The sequence below is a fragment of the Ips typographus genome, linkage group LG1 (genome assembly GCF_016097725.1).
Source record: "Ips typographus isolate SLU linkage group LG1, UJ_Ityp_2.0, whole genome shotgun sequence".
Lineage (NCBI taxonomy): Eukaryota > Metazoa > Arthropoda > Insecta > Coleoptera > Curculionidae > Ips > Ips typographus.
This window is the reverse complement of record NC_138422.1, coordinates 25,263,153-25,284,036: the sequence shown is the minus strand read 5'-3', so window position 1 is coordinate 25,284,036 and position 20,884 is coordinate 25,263,153. Positions and strand designations below refer to the sequence as shown.

Below are 20,884 nucleotides of genomic sequence, written 5' to 3'. Positions count from 1 at the left end.
GAATGAATGAAAACGGCTGTATTATGCCACACCTCCACGTAGAGAATTACTTTCCCAAATTGAATTTCAAAGTCTGAATGAATAAGGGAAGTTCAGTTCCAATTTATCCAGCGGAAGTGTTACGTTTAGCATAGGCATTGATATAGAATTGAAATTTTCTAGTAAAACTAAAAACAAAGTTGCGTAAACTGTCTCTCAAGGTGTGGAAAATTTAAAAAGTGTTGTCTTTCTTCTTATATAAATACACGAAAGATTTTTCCCGGATTTATTTTCGAGAAAATCTGTTTTCTTTTAATTTTTCCAGCCGGATTGAATGGACCGAAAGGAAAGCAGGTTTTTCCGCTTTTCGGCCAAACTGAAACATTTTTGTTGTTTGGTCCATTGAAATCTGAGCGGTATGTCAATACACTCAACTAAACCCAATCTGTAAAACAAAAAGGCTCGATCAACAGGATATTGCGACCTATAAATTTTCTTTTAGGCTTTTCCCCACCGACTTAACTGCACGGTATAAGAGTCACGCCAACCTACGGAGAACATAAAAAGGCTTTCGCTTTCACGTGTTTCTTATTTTCCATAGACACGTAATCCCACGGGAACACCTGAAAGCTCCGCATTAATTTTCTATCTAGTTCAGATAAAATTCAACCCTGGTCTCGGGTTGATTTCGTCTTGTTTCGTGTGACCTCGTTAAGCTTTTAGATGGTTTGTTAAGCCCATCGATGGTTTCAGATTGGTGCATTTATAGCTGCTTTTTGTTTTAGAAGCCCTATTAAGCACCAAAATGTTGCAACTGACGTTTGAAATGTAAATATCTAAACAGTGAATTGTAGGATGAGACACATAATTTTATTACTAATTTTACGTTTTATTATGATAACTTTGATGAGGGGCAACACAACAACACAAAATGGCTTCTCCGTAATTATATAGCCAAAAATCTTAGTCAGCGGAAAAAAAAGTAAAGTATGGTTTCTACCAGAAAATTCCAACTATTTCATTAAAACAAAAATTCACACAAAAGTAGTTGTCCCATGTTGTAAAACTTTACAGATTTTAAGTAACAAATGTATGTTTGCAAGTGCTGACTGAATTTTACTGGTTTGTCCAAATTCCTTCTGATTTTTTAGTGTTTTGTTCTGATTTACGTTTCAAATATCGCCTACTCCATTCGGTTTTGTGCTGAAGGCTACAAAGCTGTAAAGTGTTTTGTCCGCAATGAGTGGCTTTCATAAAGGAAGTGTGCACCACTTAAAAACGCAAAAGAAGCAGTATTTCCACAGGAGGTATTTCCTCTCTAAAATCATGCTTTATTTAAAACAACTTTTTACTTGTGTCCGAATTGAATATTTAAACTAAGGCAGAAAAAGACAGTTTATTGTTAAAGTCAAGTGATTCAGCAACATTTGCTTTATCCTTCTTTCGAGCAAACATGGAGAAGATTTTAAAGTCGACTTTTGTGGTCAATATCTCTAAGTTTTTTCTGTGACAGGAACACTGCGTTTACGTTTATAATGTGAAAATATGAACTGCGTTTTACAAGGAGAGAAAAAAGACCATTTAAAGTGGAATCTTATGTTTTACTATAAACCTTAGCATGTTGAGAAATTTTAATATATTTACTAAAGAAATACATATTTGCTTAACAATCCAATCTATATCTCAAAACGTCTCTATCCCAACCTAACCTAACCTTTTTGCTATTTAAGCTAGATCGTGCGTCTCAACGTCATTTTATGCTAAAATTGCCTGGAAAACACGCTAGTGCAGACGGTTTGACGATATCTCCAAAACTGACAGAATTAACCACGTTTTTGCAAAAAACTCGAGCTGTGTGAGAGGTACGTGAAATCTGACTGAAGATTTGGATTCAGCGACCCCAAATTAGTCGAAAACGAGTGGTCACTCAAGGGGTCCAAGTTAAAAAATAACAAAATTAGAGTTTGTGCGACGTTGCCAAGCGAGAAACCTAACTTTTTTGCTATTTAAGATAGAGCGTTCGTCTCAAAGTCATTTTATGCTAAAATTGCCTGGAAAACACGCTAGTGCAGACGGTTTGACGATATCTCCAAAACTGACAGAGTTAACCACTTTTTTGCAAAAAACTCGAGCTGTGTGAGAGGTACGTGAAATCTGACTGAAGATTTGGATTCAGCGACCCCAAATTAGTCGAAAACGAGTGGTCACTCAAGGGGTCCAAGTTAAAAAATAACAAAATTAGAGTTTGTGCGACGTTGCCAAGCGAGAAACCTAACTTTTTTGCTATTTAAGATAGAGCGTTCGTCTCAAAGTCATTTTATGCTAAAATTGCCTGGAAAACACGCTAGTGCAGACGGTTTGACGATATCTCCAAAACTGACAGAGTTAACCACTTTTTTGCAAATAAATCGAGCTGTGTGAGAGGTACGTGAAATCTGACTGAAGATTTCGATTCAGCGACCCCAAATTAGTCGAAAACGAGTGGTCACTCAAGGGGTCCAAGTTAAAAAATAACAAAATTAGAGTTTGTGCGACGTTGCCAAGCGAGAAACCTAACTTTTTTGCTATTTAAGATAGAGCGTTCGTCTCAATGTCATTTTATGCTAAAATTGCCTGGAAAACACGCTAGTGCAGACGGTTTGACGATATCTCCAAAACTGACAGAGTTAACCACTTTTTTGCAAATAAATCGAGCTGTGTGAGAGGTACGTGAAATCTGACTAAGGATTTGGATTCAGCGACCCCAAATTAGTCGAAAACGACTGGTCACTCAAGTGGTCCAAGTTAAAAAATAAGAAAATTACAGTTTGTTACAGCGATCTTAAGAACCGATTACCGAATACAGGGTTAGCCACCCAAACTGTTCATTAAAAGTTTCAATCAGGATCAAATATTTATTCATTTTTTGAATAGTCCTACCGATTTCAAATATTCTGCATGTATCATAATCTATATCTATAACGGTTTTCAAAATATTGACGTTTGAAAAATGACAATTATTGTTTTTGGAGTGTCATACCTCCTAATCTGAATAAGATAGAGCAAAATGGTTTGCATGTTCTTTTTTGAGATCTATTGCGTGGTCATGCTAGAAAATTTGACAGGTGTCAATTTTTTTACTGATATAAAATTTTTTTGTCAAAGGTAAAAATGTTATCAAATTTTAGATCTCAAAAAGTAAAGGTAAGAACATGCTCTATCTCATTCTGGTTAGAGATTATGACACTTGAAAGTGTTATATTTCAAACGTCAATATCTCGAAAACCGTTGTAGATAGATATAGGTTATGATACATGAAAAATATTTGACTACTATTCAAAAATACAATAATATACAGAGTGTTCCAATTAAAATAAACAAGTTGACATCAACTTCCGGTTAAACCAAAAGTGACTTAAGGATGAAAATATTTTTAAAACATAGCACTCGTCAAATTTCTTTTAATTCCATAATTTCAAATTTCTTATTGGATAAACTTTTAATAAACGGTTTGGGTGGCTAACCCTGTATACCAATAGGTCAAAAATTTGGCTATTTTTACTTCTACTATTGGAAATTCAATAATTTAGTAGGCAATTCCTCAAAAAATAAGGTGAAACAGTGGGAAGACCAAAGATGATAATTCTGCAACAAATGTTTCTTTTTTTAGTTCGTTTTTAGTTGTTAAAATATTTATTACAAGCTAAAGTTACAGCTTTACTACGTGTTTGTCTACATGCAACACATCAGCAGCATCTCATATTATAATAAAGAAAAAGGAGCAAGGCAAAAAATGCACAGAAACATTGTAACAAATATATTTCATAAAATCGATTTTAACATTTGAAAAGACTCTAAATAACGGTTGTAAAACACGTTTTAGTCATCAGAGGGTTAGTATTTGGTGTTTTTCACCCGAAGCGGATCAGGAAACACCAACCTTTCAATTCAGAATGTCAAAGTTTGAGAAACTAGGATCCGCTAGGAAAAGGATGAAATTTGGCAGACAATTTTTCCTGGTACTATTTTGTGATTCCTGAAAGTCTATTTCAAGATTTTCTTGTTTAATGTTTGATCATGTAAAATGTCGGGCAAAATATATTGACTTTATGACTGAAAAAGGGCTTTTGCTGACTTATCTCTTATTTACCCGGGGAAAGGGAGAGGAGTCCTGAATTTGTACACTTCTGCATGAATTCAGTATGAGTAGTCGGTCAAGTTAAAAGCATCAGTTATTTAATATTAATTTTCCTTTTTACTGGGATATATTTCCCGACCCATAAAATTCACACATTTGACAAGGCAATCAGCCTTCTTTTGAAGTCTGATTTGGGCAAATGCAAATTTATTTCCTCCTAGTCAGTCGAACTCCCTGACCTGCCACGAAACCGATTGCTTTCAAATCTGCATGTAAATCGAGTTATTTAGTATAGAACCTTTTGAACCGGACGGAACAGTTGCCGTGTAAAGACCAATAAATTCGGCAGTTTGTCGAGTGTGAATTTATAGAGCCATGGGACTGGAAAAACGGGCTTTGTTTCCCTGAACCGGGGCCTTATGCTTCTGGATAAGGGGTCAAAAAGCCGCCTCCTCTCTCTTTTTGATTTACTGCCCCTCGCTTGAGGCAGTTTTTAAGGCAGTTTAATGCGTGCTGTTTGCTTTGTCCATTAATCTTTCTGCCTCCTGCTCGTATATGGTTTAGATATAATTTAGAAAATGGTTGGATCTGACCTGAACGGTGGTTGTTTTTTTGCGTGACTTTCATAACCTTTTAAAAGGGTCACCATATTATGTGAATTTCCATACATAACCTGCTGGGGCAGCTAGCTATTGTTAAAGTCAGCACACATAACCTTGGTTATCTGATTTATTCGTTGTTCTTTCCTGATTTAACTAGATATTTTTGTATTCAGGTGGCAGAATCTGGCTTGGCACATTTCCAATGCGCTTGCATCTTGTCGATTGCATTTTATTTCAAGTTTCTGAAACAAATTTTATTTTTGTTGTTTAGCTCACTCTACTGAAGAAATACACTTTTTTTCAACACTTTTTATAGGGTATCCTAAATTTTTAATCAGAAAACTGCACAAGGTAACAGGACTCTTTTAGTTGCTTATAGTTAGTTTGCTTCAGTTATAACATTCTCATAAGTATGTAAAATTATACTGAGGGATCTCTGAACACTACATTTAGATCAGATACTAAGTTCTAGTTCATATTCTAAAAGCGCACTTTAATACGCGTAAATCAGAGTTTGCCTAACACTGTGGTAATTTGTTTTAAGAGCAGCTTGAGATTAATGAAACCTTAATTTATTATGTTTGCTTTATTACTCAGTTTTAGAAAGAAAATCCTAACATTCCATTTTTAAAAAAATTATTTGCAATTCAAATATCCTCAGAACTAGATAATTTTGGGTAGAGATCCAGTTATGAACTCAAATCTGCTTCTCCATGTGTCAGCAAAGGTCTGGTTAAGAAAATCTGGAATTACCCTTGTAAAATGAAAAAGAGCTTCATTCATTTTATGGCTAATATTTCTGTTTTTTCTAATCTATTTTTGGTGAAATATGCACATTACCGTTAATAGTATGTTGATTGCATTTTTTCACAAAAATCAGTTTTCTAAATTTTATCATATTCATCGAACATATGATGATTTGGAGTATTTGTAAGCTTTAAATTTAAACTATTTTAGAGTTTTTCGGCCTAAAAATTTTGAAATTGCGAAACATTCACTCCATTATGGATCTCTTCCACAAAACTTTATTTTTTCGTAAGAACGCTAGCTTTATTTTTTCGTAAGAACTCTTTAGTTAACATTGAAATAAACAAATATGCAACTAAATAGATTAATATAGAATATTTTAAATCTGACAAAAAAAGTCACACACACACATTTAAATGATTTATCTGTCTGTTATATTTTTCAATTTTTGTTGGAATTTCCTGTTGAAATTTTTGTTGAAACACGATCAAATTGCTCGTCATGGCATGTATTTTTGTCTATCCTGTCTCAGAAACTTAGCTAAAGAAATTTTTCAACCAAATATCTTTCCAACTTTCGGAGATATTCAACATCAAATAACTAAACTAAGCTTGGTTGGGTGATTTCTGGCTGTTGCGGCACATCTTATATCTCATTTCACTAGACAAAGATCGAATACTTAAGAAAAAGGCTTGAAAAACTGTCAAAATTACCAGAATCCTCTACAGCCATTTTGAAAGTTCCAGAGACTTCTAAATGCTACTGAGAACCTTCTAAAAAGTGACAAAATCCTCTACAAGTGAGAGTTTTAAATAGCCAGAGGCTTCTAGAAACATTTTGAAAGTGGCAGACATTTCTAAATGCTACTGAGAAATTTCTAAAAAGTGCCAAAATTCTCTACAAGCGTCTTGAACATTTCCATAACTGTTTTAAATTGCCAGAGGCCTCTAGAACCATTTAAAAAATGTGAGAGACCTCTAAATGCTACTGAGAACCTTGTAAAAAGTGCCACAAGCTTCTACAAGTGTCTGAAACATTCCCATAACAGTTTCAAATAGCCAGAGGCTTCTAGAAACGTTTAGAAAGTGTCAGACATTTCTAAATGCTACTGAGAACTTTCTAAAGAGTGCCAAAATCCTCTACAAGCGTCTTGAACATTCCCATAACAGTTTCAAATAGCCAGAGGCTTCTAGAAACATTTTGAAAATGTCAAGACATTTCTAAATGCTACTGAGAACTTTCTAATAAGTGCCAAAATCCTCTACAAGCGTCTTGAACATTCCCATAACTGTTTTAAATTGCCACAAGCCTCTAGAACCATTTAGAAAGTGTGAGAGACCTCTAAATGCTACTGAGAACCTTGTAAAAAGTGCCACAAGGTTCTACAAGTGTCTTAAACGTTCCCATAACAGTTTCAAATAACCAGAGGCTTCTAGAAGCATTTTGAAAATGTCAAGACATTTCTAAATGCTACTGAGAACTTTCTAAAAAGTGCAGAAATCCTCTACAAGCGTATTGAGCATTTTCATAAATGCTTTAAATTGCCAGAGGCCTCTAGAACCAGTTTGAAAGTGTAAGAGACTTCTAAATGCTACTGAGAACCTTCTAAAAAGTGCCAAAATCCTCTACAAGTGTCTTAAACGAACCCATAGGAGTTTTAAATAGCCAGAGGCTTCTAGAAACATTTAGAAAGTGTGAGAGACTTCTAAATGCTACTGAGAACCCTGTAAAAAGTGCCACAAGCTTCTACAAGTGTCTTAAACGTTCCCATAACAGTTTCAAATAGCCAGAGGCTTCTAGAAGCATTTTGAAAATGTCAAGACATTTCTAAATGCTACTGAGAACTTTCTAAAAAGTGCAAAAGTCCTCTACAAGCGAATTGAGCATTCTCATAAATGATTTAAATTGCCAGAGGCCTCTAGAACCATTTTGAAAGTGTGAGAGACTTCTAAATGCTACTGAGAACCTTGTAAAAGGTGTCACAAGTGTCTTAAACATTCCCATCAATGTTTTTAATTTCGTGAGGACTCTAGAACCGTTTTGAAATTGTTAGAGACCTCTAAATCAAACAGAGAATCTTCTAAAACCTGCCAAAATTCTCTACAAGTGTCTTAAATCTTCCCATTAGTGTTTTAAATTGCCAGAGGTCCGTAGAATTCTAAAAAGTGCCAGACTGGGCTATGTACCACATTTTTTGTTACTTTTGAGCAATTCTACGTCTTTTGGGTCGCTGAATTTGACTCGTTCGTGGTCAATTTGTATTCTTCGTCTCAAAACCGGCAAAGATTGATTCCGGTGTTTCTTTTCAAACAATGTTTAATAGTTTATTTAAATGTGGCATTTAAAACCACCAATCATGTTCTTCCAATTTTCCTTTGATTTTTGATATTGTTTTTAGTTCAAGTGTAAATATCTCGTGTGAATATGAAAAACAGAAATTTATAAATCAAAAACAAAATAAAAACAAAGTTGAATGTTAAAGCGATGAGGGTAGCGAGTTTTCTAACATTATTATGACACGAAAGAATTAACTTTTCTACAAGGCAAACCAATGTTAGTAACTCTGTAATTTTATTGGGAACAAAGTTAGCAGTTTTGTGCTTATACAACTTGTTGTAATTGTACAAAACAAAGTTTTTTAGTAGAAAAAACTGTGAAAACACGGATTACTTTGAAGCTTTCTGGAGGACTGTAACTTAGTACAATTTTCGCATGAAAGAAGAGCACAGAAAATCATTTAATTTGTTTATATCAATTTTCTGGTACAACTATTTTAACAGTCTAAGGACTAAACTAAGTTTTGTCCATTTAATATTCTTGTCAAACCAGATCCGAGATTTATTTCTATTATAACACAAATACAATTATTTGTAGATTATGGAAATGACTATAATCTAGTGGACCATGTCCGAAAACAAACCAAGACCAGGACGGCCTAAACTGCAACGATCCGAGCGAGTCTTTAGCGAATCGCACCTTACCTCTTGGGAACTCTTCGTCAGAGACTCTTTGCTCACATTAGCATGGCCTGAACTGCTCAACAGTGTTTCCGGGTAAGTCTTATAACTACCCATATATAACCAGTGCACCCCCAGAATGGAACAAATAGCTCTATTACCGTAGAAAATATAATAATCGAAGAAAACAGCCACCCAAAGCGGAAACAACCATTAACATTATACGTCGGATGCTCTGAAATTTCTATCGCTCCTTTGTCGAAATAAGGATTTTCCGGGAGCTTTCCTTAATTTTGCTTTTGTCTTCCATTCTTTACCGAAATGTTTCAAGGGTAATGTGAGAAATTTCGCTCTTTAGTTTGATCGTTACCGCGGTAAGGGTTTAAGGGGCGAACACGAACCGTTTTGAGTTTTTGCGGTAACGATCTGATTATCAGCGTTTTACCATATCATGACTAACGGTTTGGTAACAGTTGGTTGGCAAAATTGTTTGTGGAAAAGGATAAGGGCAAGGATAATGCAAACTTAATGTTATAGTTAAATGTGTGGCATCAGTATCATTTACCTTAATGTTTGTGATTTTTTGCAGTTATTATAGGAAACGAAGAAATTTAACATTTAAAAAGCCTACTAACCAGAGACTAACAATAAAAATCAATTTTTTTCCAAAAAAAAGTTAAACCGACAGAAATATTTACTTTTTTAAGTAGTACTTGGAAGTCATATTATTAAACGCAAATAACGCTTTCAGTACAAGTAGTGGTTAGAGTAAATGGTTAGCTAGAGGTGAAAAAGCAGTTCAAGTTGAATATTTCCAGTTTTTATCAAACGCTGAAATCCAAAATATGGCGGAGATATGGAATTTAAAAAAATTTGATGCAATTTCCAAAAAGAAAGTGAAAAAATTCGAATATTTCGGAAACGGTTAAAGCTACGGAAATTTTGAATGAGATCACAAATAATCAGAATGCAACTAGTAAATTTGAGGACTTAAAAAACTGTCTACATTTTTAAACTTGTAATTATTACAGGACAACTAATCTGTGTTAGATGTCCTGTAATAATTACAATTACTGTTGTGTCACTGGAGACTACTCCTTCTTTTAGAATAAATTTAAAGGCTATGTGTTTATCAACTCTTTATTTATACAGGGTGGTCCAGTTTTAAGTGTCAATAATTCACCATTTGATAGTTAATCAAAAAGTAAGTTGACTTGCATTATGTCATTTTTCTGAAAAACGTTTCCTAAGGAAGATACAGTCCTCCAAATTTCCATTTAAAAAATCGTTTTATAGTTTAAAACTGAACATTCAAGACTTGTGAAAGTCCAAATTTGTACTGAATAGTCTAAAAACTTGCTTTTTACTACTAGGTATGGTCTTATGATTCGCTTTCTCAGACTGCCATCCTGGTTGAGTGTCTGAAACTGGCATTCAAGAACTAAAAAAAGTCCGGAAATCAAGACAAAGATTGTATTGTGCATGAAACTCATTTTTTACTACTAAAAAAAAATAAAAGTTGACTTTTAATGCTAGAACTGACTTTACTAGGACTAAAGAGAGTCCAAAAGTATATTTTCAAGACTTTAATTGGTGTACAACTCAATTTTCTGGACTGGACAACAAGTCTAGAAGTAAATTTTATTTTCGGACTATTTTACTTCTAAAAATTAGTTCTCAAGACTATTATTGTAGCATTTGGTACCAAACCCGTACGTACCGTAAACATTTTTTACTTTTATTACTGAAGAAACTTGACTTTTGGAAATAGTCTTAAACTCGATTTTTCAGTCTTAAAAAGCACTAAAAACAATCTGAATTTCTTAGAGGTGCTACAATTTATTGCACCTATGAGTGTAGAAGTCAATTTAATAGTGAAGAAGCTTGAAATAACATTTTCAAGACTATGGTCAGTGGACACACTGGCTTTTAGGCCTGATAAGTCAAAAACTTTGTAAAGATAGTCTTGAAACTCGATTTGAGGCAACGAAAACAGCTTTAAAACACTAAAAACGATTCTAGTTTATTAAGAAATACCCGAATTTTTAGCACTGAGGTGTCTAGAAGTCGATTTAATAGTGACAAAGCTTGGAATCCCATTTTAAGTCTATGAAGAATGTAAAAAATGTTTTTAAGTTTGCTATGTCAATAACTTGGTGAAGATAGTCTTGAAACTCGATTTCCCAAGCTGAAACCAGTTTTGAAGCACTAAAAATAGTCCAGAAGTCGAAGAAAATGAAAAGCAAAGTAAAAAGCACGAAAAGTTCGTTTTCAAGACAATTTTCATGAATCTAATGTCAATGTCCTGCATCTAAGACTATTTTCAAGACTAAAATATTGAAATTTGTCTTCAAATTATGAAAACTTACTTCAAATGCAAATTTTAAGCTTCTGTTGTCACTTTTCATTAGTTCAGTCACATTTTGGGGTTCATGTCAATTTTTAAGGTTTAAATGTATGAATTTGTAGTAACAAGTTCTTGAAAAAGTAGTTTTTATGTCTACAAGTCAATTTTCAGTATTAAAGTCTCTCGATTTGCATGAAAAGTCAATTTTCAAAACTAAAGTCTTTCAGTTTGTCTGGAAACTATGAAAACTGGCTACAATAATATTTTTTAAACTTCTTAAGTGAATTTTCTGTTTCCAAGACAATTTTTAAGTTGGGTTGGGTTAGTTTTGGGCCTTTGACCGTAATAACGTGTAATAAAGTGCTTGTTCCAAATTTGATCAATATTGCTCCAACGGTCTGACAGTTATGACAAAAAAAACGATTTTTTAAACGGAAATTTGAAGGACTGTATTTTCCTTAGGAAGCACTTTTCAGGAAAATGACATAATGAATGTCAACTTATTTTTTAATTGGCAATGGATTGGTGAATTATTGACATTTAAAACTGGACCACCCTGTATAATAATACTACCAATTAACAAAGAAGAATTTACAATTTATTTGTTCTTTCAAATTACTTTTTGGACTTTCCATTCCGTTGTGCATTATTCGAATCAAATATTAATACAGTATTTATAGTTTAAAAACAACACCGGTAATATTCAAAGTCATTACCTAGAATAAAATAATAAACGAAGACAACTACACGATTCCTGACAATAGCATTATTTGGATAATGGATCTATAGGAAATTACACGAAAATTACAATTTATTCCTATACAAAACAAATTAAATAATAAAAGTTATTATCAGTATTCCCGTATTAAATTTTATGAACCGTGTATCATATTAATATAATAATATAAATTAATTAAATAATTATATCGACGGCAAAACACAAAGCTAATTGAGCAAACCTGGAACTAAATAATCTCTCTATTTCACGTCAATCTAATTAATTAATAAGCAGAATTTACTGACAGTCGATACAAATTTGCAACTAAAATTTACCTTTCAAAAAATAGCATAAGTTACAAATATTTTATATATTTTTTTTTAAATAATTTATATACAACTTGACGGAAATTTTAATGCAAAATAACCATCACAACCATTATGTAGGCCTCACAATTAAGGCAGTTACTTTGCTGTGTAGTGCAAATACACATTAGGTTTACTACAAATTATTGAAAAAATAGTAATAAATTCAGCCATGCAACCAAAAAATACTGCAAATAAGTACACAAAAATACCAGTAAACTTTTTCGTGATTTATGAGAGGAGAAGTTTTAAAATCCAAACACAAACTTATTGTTTCGTTGAAATCTCCGGCTTTGATTGTCAGAGGTTTGGAAACATTTCGAATCAGATTGCCGGCAACTATTTTCGGTCTTAAACGTGACTTCTGTCAGATATCGACGTACCAAGCTGAAACGTGAGTAGGTTGAAAGCTAAACTCAGGTCTACACTTAGGCTTTGATGTTTTGTTTCCAATAAGGGCGAAGTAAACCATTGATTTGATTAAGTATATTGAATTGAGATCAATAATCACTAATTATACCAAGAGTGGTGGAGATTTTTAGATAATAGTATATTATTCAACGAGCATGATGTAATGATAGTTATTGGGTATTTGAGACTATAAAACTGAATCCAAAAGAACTCAACTGATATGAAACGCAAATTGACTAATAATTGGAGTATTTGAGCAGTTACAGACCTGAAATTTTCACTGAAAGTAGTAAATTGAACTTGAAAACCACGGCCGTACAGAAATTTTTCTATAAAAAATCCTAGTATGCATTAAACTGGAAAAGATATAAACAGAAAATAGCAGAGAAAACACACTGAATTGACAGGAAACAAAATTTGAGCAGTTACGGGCTAAAAGCTTTCACTGATATCAGTAAATTAATCCACAAAACCAGGGTAGTACTTAACATTTTTTAGAAAAGGCCTTAATTTCAATCAGATGGCAATAACCACGAGAAAATGACAGAAAACCCACTCAACTAACATAAATCACAATTTGGGTAGTTACATTAAACTGGAATAAGAAAACAGAAAATTGCAGAAAACACACTCAACTCATAATTCAGATATTTGTGCAATTACGGACCTGAAACTTTCACTGAGAATAGTAAATTGAACCCCTAAGCCCTAATAGAAAATATCTATAAAAAATGCTGATATTCATTAAAATGGAATAAGCAAACAGAAAACATATTCATCTGACATGAAACAAAATTTAACTATTAATTACAGACAAACCAAAGGGTTAAAGAAGCAAAACAGTTTTTGTGGAATCTTTCATAATACTTCAATTTTTCTTTTGCGGATAGACAAAGTCGTAAACTCAGAAATGTAATTAAAATTCGCTAGAAACCTATCTTTTAATTGAATTCTAAAATAACCACAAAAAAGACATCATTAAACGTCTATCACTCCCATTAAACTCTTTTTACTGACTGGGGTAAAAGGCAACTTTAATTATGCTTCCGCTTTGGTGTTTATCAGGGCAGAAGCACATCTCATAAAAGCTCTGCGACCCAACCGGTTCATGCGCCATTTTTGCAACAGTTTTTAATCAAACCCAACAAGACGAAGTTTGATCTAGATCAGTTCACTTCGACAATGCGGTCTGGCGCGATTCTATTACGTACGTCATTGTTGGTTTCAAAAACTGTGTTGAAATTTATTTATTGTGGTGCGGTTTTCAAGAAAATTAACCAGGTATTTAGGAGTATTAATTAGAAAGTTACATAACTTGGGGGTTTATGACGCACGTTTCTTTATTCAAACTACCAGTCTGCTTTAAACCCTGTGATAATCGCTCGTGGGCCGAAGGTTCTCAAACTGTCCAACTATTATAAGCAATTTGATGTTAGTTTTCATTAAATAGCTGTAGGTGGCCAGTCGGTACAACTACTTACTCAAGAAATTAACACAACTTCCAGAAACTCTAATCAAATAATTTCTTTTTGAGTTAACTGTCTATGGTTTGTTAAAACTTTCCCTACAATCGTTATGGGTACTAACTTTCAGAAAATTGTATATTTCTAAAATGGCTTATTTAACAAAAAATGTTTGAAAAAGAAGTTAGTTAGTGTCAACAAGAAAACAAAGTGGAAAGAACTGGAAAAACTGGCAGTCTTCTGCCCCTATTTGAAGCAATACTGGCTTTTACCTCTTTGAAAGTTATTTTGACAATTATCACATGTTTTCATAAATACTCGCTCAAGATCATGGGACAACTGTCACTATTGTCATAACTTCCAAACTTTGTCTAGAATCTGTCAAAATCATGGTTCAGAACAGTTTTCTTGCAATAATCGACACAAAACGTTTTTGAAGTGAAAAGAACTGGATAAGGTAACTTTGGATTCTTTAAACTATATTTTAGAGCAGGCTTCTGCCCCTATTTGAAGCAATACTGGCTTTTTCCTCTACGAAAGTTATTTTGACAGTTATCACATGTTTTAATAAATCAAGATCATGAGACAACTGTCACTATTGTCATAACTTCCAAACTTTGTCTAGAATCTGTTAAAATCATGTTTCAGAACAGTTTTCTTGCAATAATCGACACAAAACGTTTTTGAGCTCTTTGACCAATATTTTGACACTTGTTACGTAATTGAGTAGTATTCTAGTACCACGTGATAACCTCTATTAACGTAAAAATTAGCAAAAGAAAGAAATAGCGTCAGAATTAATGGACAGAAGTTGGTCAGTGTCAACAAGTAAACAAAGTGGAAAGAACTGGAAAAGGTAACTTTGGATTCTTTAAACTATATTTTAGAGCAGGCTTCTGCCCCTATTTGAAGCAATACTGGCTTTTCCCTCCATGAAAGTTATTTTGACAGTTATCACATGTTTTAATAAATCGTCAAAATTATCAGACAACTGTCACAATTGTCATATCTTCCAAACTTTGTCTAGAATCTGTCAAAATCATGTTTCAGAACCGTTTCCTTGCAATAATCGACACAAAACGTTTTTGAGCTCTATGACCATTATTTTGACACTTGTTACGTAACTGAGTAGTATTCTTGTACCACGTGATAACCGCTATTAACGTAAAAACTAGCAAAAAAAGAGAAATAGCGTCAGAATTAATGGACAGAAGTTGGTCAGTGTCAACAAGTAAACAAAGTGGAAAGAACTGGAAAAGGTAACTTTGGATTCTTTAAACTATATTTTAGAGCAGGCTTCTGCCCCTATTTGAAGCAATACTGGCTTTTCCCTCCATGAAAGTTATTTTGACAGTTATCACATGTTTTAATAAATCGTCAAAATTATCAGACAACTGTCACAATTGTCATATCTTCCAAACTTTGTCTAGAATCTGTCAAAATCATGTTTCAGAACCGTTTCCTTGCAATAATCGACACAAAACGTTTTTGAGCTCTATGACCATTATTTTGACACTTGTTACGTAACTGAGTAGTATTCTTGTACCACGTGATAACCGCTATTAACGTAAAAACTAGCAAAAAAAGAGAAATAGCGTCAGAATTAATGGACAGAAGTTGGTCAGTGTCAACAAGTAAACAAAGTGGAAAAGGTAACTTTGGATTCTTTAAGCTATATTTTAGAGCAGGCTTTTGCCCCTATTTGAAGCAATACTGGTTTTCACCTCTATGAAAGTTATTATGACAGTTATCATATGTTTTAATAAATAGTCGCTCAAGATTATGAGACAACTGTCACTATTGTCATAACTTCCAAACTTTGTCTAGAATCTGTCAAAATCATGGTTCAGAACAGCTTTCTTGCAATAATCGACACAAAACGTTTTTGAGCTCTATGACCGTTATTTTGACACTTGTTACGTAACTGAGTAGTTCTGGTATCACGTGATAACCGCTATTAACGTAAAAACTAGCAAAAAAGAGAAATAGCGTCAGAATTAATTTGCGTGCCAAAAATTGAGTTCCACTAGATTGAACAAAGAAAAGTCATAAAGAAAGAAGACAAATAATTGAATTAAACAAATTGAAATGGAAGAAAAAAATACAGCAGTAGAATTAAAAAAAAAGGAAAGAATTGACAAGAAAAAAGGAAGGAAAGACGCCATAGTTAGTGGATATCTTAATAAAAGAAGATAAAAAAGAAGAAGAAATTACAGTTATTTTGATGATATTTAGACTGTTTAACCCGTAAAATGGTATATTCTGAGGCAGTTGATATAATTGATCAACCGTTTCAGAATGAGCATAAAATGTGTCAAAGGGTCCTTAAATCCTTTTTATCTTAAATTGACTATACTGTTTTAGTTTTTACTCTCATTTTAAATCAATTTTCCACAGAATTACCAGAAAGGCTCAAAACCGACTTAAAATTGAACTCAAAGCAACAACAAATGTTATGAAAAGATCTTCCTTTCTCTCTGTATTATTTGCTTTAAAATACAAGTTTTTAGTTGTCTAAGCTTCTGTAAATTTCCATCCATTGACATTGACACGTTCTTCTTCCATTTATCACCTTATTTATTTATGGTTATATCGCAAATTGAAATTTTGAGACCCACTGATATGACCCATATAAATTATTCATTAACCAAACCTTCAGGCTAAATCACCGTAATGCCCACCGCAAACTTGTGGAAATTATGAAGACCGTGGCACGTTTCGGGGTGTTTGCAAATCGATCGGTCTGATTGGGTATTAATTAGGCAGTCCGATATTCGGAAACACCCTGAGCCCCCGGATTATAAAACGGAGAGTTTCGGCGATAAATCCTTTTTTTTTTAATCCCGTAGAGACAGGAAAAAAGTACAAAACTTTTATTCGGTCCGACTGTTTTTCCGCGCCCGAAACTAACTACAAATGGAAAATTAAGGCAGTTGGACGTAATTAGTTTCCGACAAAGTTAAAACTAGTGGTAAATTTATCGGTGAAAAAGTTTTGAAAATGTTTTTATTTGTTGGTGATTTACAATCTTTTTGGTTCTTTTCCCTGTATAATAAATGACAAAAAGATTCAAGTCAAACTTTTATGGTTAAATGTTAAAAGTCATCTTGAACTCTCCATGAAATTCCGAAACTTTATTCTTAATAATGTCCTGTACTTAAACCTAATAGTTTTTATTACATTTTAAGTTTTAAAAAAAAATAGATTTTACTGCATTAATTTGCGTTATTTGTAATTTGTTTGACTAATTTAACTTAAGAAATTTTGATGTCATTTTTCAAGACTTAATAGTCTACGAATTATTTATATATTTCAACTTTTACTTTTGTTATTTGTTGTTTTATCTAAACCAAAATCTGAACCTTGGCTTTGACATATCAATTGAGCAAAAAGAAACATTTTAAAAGTAAAGTAAATGTTAAATTTGGGTTCATAAAGCTGTAAAACATATTTTTTGCTTAACGCTGCAAGAAAACTGTTTCAAATTGTTTTTGAAGTTGAGCAAACTATGACGTCTGTGACAGCAATCACGTGATACTGGTACACTATTTTATTAGACGGTCACTTGACAACTGTCAAAATAATTGCCGAAAAACCACGACTTCTCGAATACTTCAAGAAAACTGTTTCATACAGAAAGGTAATAAAATAACCAAGAGAGAACGTAGGAAAAAGAATCTTAATTTGTATAGTAAATTAAAATGTGAAATTACTTAAAAGTCTCGATAATTAATTAAATTTAATCAAACAATGATGGCTCAATAAAAATACTGTTATTTACTGAAAAACGTATCGAAAGTTTTGTTTTAGATACTAAAAAGGTACAGCTACAGCTACTATACAGCTTTATAAGAAATTTCACAAATTTTAGTATTTTTCTTGTACATATTTGATATCTTGGCTACAAAACAGCATACGCAAACTATCGAAAACTTGGTTACTTTTATTACAATAAGTGTTATTTTTAATACTTATTGTATTACATCTGGAGTCCTTTTGTTAAAGTGAAAAATGGTTCCTGTTTAAAACATCAAATACGTTGTAATCAGCATCATCAATCATTCGAAGAGCTAAACCATCATCCACTCATCATTCAAATTCATTTGTTAAAATAACAGAAGCGTCCCTTGTAGAGCCGCCTTTGGCTCTAATTAAACGAAGTTTGTATATTAAAATTGAATTTTCCCAACTGGAGGAGGAGGACGGTGAAAGGGTAAGGGAACCTCCAATTCCCCGTCGTCATTTAAAATGCCATCAGCGACATAATATGCCGTCGGAAATAACGGGCTGATCAATTTAAATCCTGCCGGAATTTCTGGAAAACCGGAAATGCACAGACGGGTTTTTTTCCAAAATTTCAACGTATATTTTGCCGTATATTTCTTGCGGCCCTTTCAAACTACACAAACTGTTCGGATTAATGGAGATTTATCGTACCATGAGTTTTTTTTCCGGTTTAAAATCTAATAAAACATTGCCTTGTTGTCTGAAGGAATATTGCAGTAATGTCTACTTTGCCAGCTATTTTAAGAGTAGTTTCAACTGAAGCATATGAACTCTTTTTCCTTTCATGTCAGCAAGATTATTAAAGTGTCTAACCTAATAAACCAAACAAAATTCACAAAACAAATTGCAGGTGCATATCATTTTCTGGAGGATTGGCCCCACTCTAGCACTCACTTCCAAGAAATAAAAATGACGAACACGAGTAATAAACAACCGAACAAACCGGAGCAAAGAGATGATTTTATCTGGAACATCTCTTGGGCGCCTTTTATAAGAACAGAACGGCAGTCATCATTCATGGAAAACTTGAAAGCAACGCAAGCAGGTCGATATTAGAAAACCCTTTTCAAGCTTTACGTTTTATAGAGAGATGCAATTTTATGTTTAGAAGGTGTTTAAGGTATAACGATCTTTTAATAACGGTGAAAAGGAAATTCTTGCCAAAAAGGGAAATTTCCCGTCCATCAATCATGAAAAATGTTATAAGTTGAAATCGGAAAAGGGGAGGTTTTAGGTTTGATACGAACACGACGAAAAAGACAGTTTACTGGGGCTTGGATCATTCAGAGCTTAATGTTTCTTATAAACTGATTGTGCTTGGTGCGAGATGAAGAGAAATAGTGACAAATTTTCTACGATGAGTGTGAAAGTGGTGACAAAAACAGGCGAACGACTTTCTAGGCGGACGACAGGCCTCAAATGCAAGTTTTTGGAGAGAAGAAGCACCAGTTTGCAGAGTTGGACGTTCGAGAATCAAAGGTAATTTTAGTAATTATTGTTATATGAGATTTTTATGAGATATTTTATTAACTCAAAGAGTCGTACTACTAGGGTTTATTTGGTCTGGATTTGACTATAATTTCATAATGACTGATAATCGAATCATTGTTTTTTTCGAATTCTCGATGATTCGCTTTGTTGGTGTTAATATCGATAATGAGTAAGAGTATTGGTGTTTCAGAATTTTGACATTGTTAACTTGATAGATATTTAACATAATTAACATCAAAATGTTGGTAGAAGACAGGACTAGTTCAGGGTAGCTTGCATTTTGATTGTGCTCGCATTGAAAAAACCGATATTATATAGGCGTTTGTTACTTGTAACATATCGCATTTTCAGTTTTACAACATTCTTCTACTTTTTTCTTGAATGTTTTGAACGATTAACCAGCTGAATCATTTCAACTCATACTTCATCTATTCTTTTCAAAATTTTAGGCAATTCAATCAGTTTTACAACATTCTTCTACTTTTCTCTTAAAAATTTTGGTCAATTAGCCATCTCGATCATTTCAACACATTCTTCTACTTTTTTCTTGAATGTTTTGAACAATTAGCCAGCTGAATCATTTCAACTCATACTTCATCTATTCTTTTCAGAATTTTAGGCAATTCAATCAGTTTTACAACATTCTTCTACTTTTTTCTTAAGAATTTTGGTCAATTAGCCATCTCGATCATTTCAACACATTCTTCTACTCTTTCCTTGAATATTTTGAATGATTAGCCAGCTGAATCATTTCAACACATACTTCATCTATTATTTTGCAAATTTTAGGCAATTCAATCAGTTTTCAATTTTGAGCTTAATCAGTTTTACAACATTCTTCTACTTTTCTCTTAAACATTTTGGTCAATTAGCCATTTCGATCATTCCAACACAATCTTCTACTCTTTTCTTAAATATTTTGAATGATTAGCCAGCTGAATCATTTCAACACATACTTCATCTATTATTTTCAAAATTTTAGGCAATTCAATCAGTTTTCCAACAATTTTTTACTTTTCTCTTAAAAATTTTGGTCAGTTAGCCTTTACGATCATTTCAACACATTCTTCTACTCTTTTCTTGATTATTTTGAACAATTAGCCAGTTAAATCATTTCAACACATACTTCATCTATTCTTTTCAAAATTTTAGGCAATTCAATCAGTTTTCAGTTTTGAGCTCAATCAGTTTTACAACATTTTTCTACTTTTCTTTTAAAAATTTTGGTCAGTTAGCCTTTACGATCATTTCAACACATTCTTCTACTCTTTTCTTGATTATTTTGAACAATTAGCCAGTTAAATCATTTCAACACATACTTCATCTATTCTTTTCAAAATTTTAGGCAATTCAATCAGTTTTCAGTTTTGAGCTCAATCAGTTTTACAACATTTTTCTACTTTTCTCTTAAAAATTTTGGTTATTTAGCCATCTCGATCATTTCAACACAATCTTCTACTCTTTCCTTGATTATTTTGAACAATTAGCCTGTTAAATCATTTTAACACATACTTCATCTATTCATTTCAAAAATTTCGGCAATTCAATCAGTTTTCAGTTTTGAGCTCAATCAGTTTTCGAACATTTTCCTACTTTTCTCTTAAAAGTTTTGGTCAATTAGCCATCTCGATCATTTCAACACATTCTTCTACGCTGAATCATTTCGACACATACTTCATCTGCTTCATCTATTCTTTTCAAAATTTTAGGCAATTCAATCAGTTTTCAGTTTTGAGCTCAATCAATTTTACAACATTCTTCTACTTTTCTCTTAAAAATGTTGGTCAACTAGCCATCTCAATCATTTCATCACATATTTCATCAATTCTTTTCAAAATTGTAGGCAGTTAGTCAGCTCAATCTTTTCAACACATTCTTCTCTTAAAAATTCTGGCAGTGAA

The 20,884-nt window shown here is 33.0% G+C and overlaps 1 protein-coding gene across 2 annotated transcripts in view; it reads left to right on the top strand.

Annotated features, from left to right (window-relative positions):
* The window catches only part of LOC145740111 (GTPase-activating Rap/Ran-GAP domain-like protein 3), a 125,944-nt gene that overhangs the window by 27,537 nt on the left and 77,523 nt on the right, over window positions 1–20,884 (top strand). Inside the window, exon 2 of one of the 2 annotated variants that reach the window (XM_081995474.1) lies at window positions 8,320–8,498. In XM_081995474.1, the coding sequence (XP_081851600.1) occupies window positions 8,350–8,498 (149 nt within the window). In that variant the 5' untranslated portion in view covers window positions 8,320–8,349. Of the gene's footprint in view, window positions 1–8,319; window positions 8,499–18,376; window positions 18,972–20,884 lie in introns of those variants that run through there. The other variant, XM_081995473.1, reaches the window with a different exon arrangement.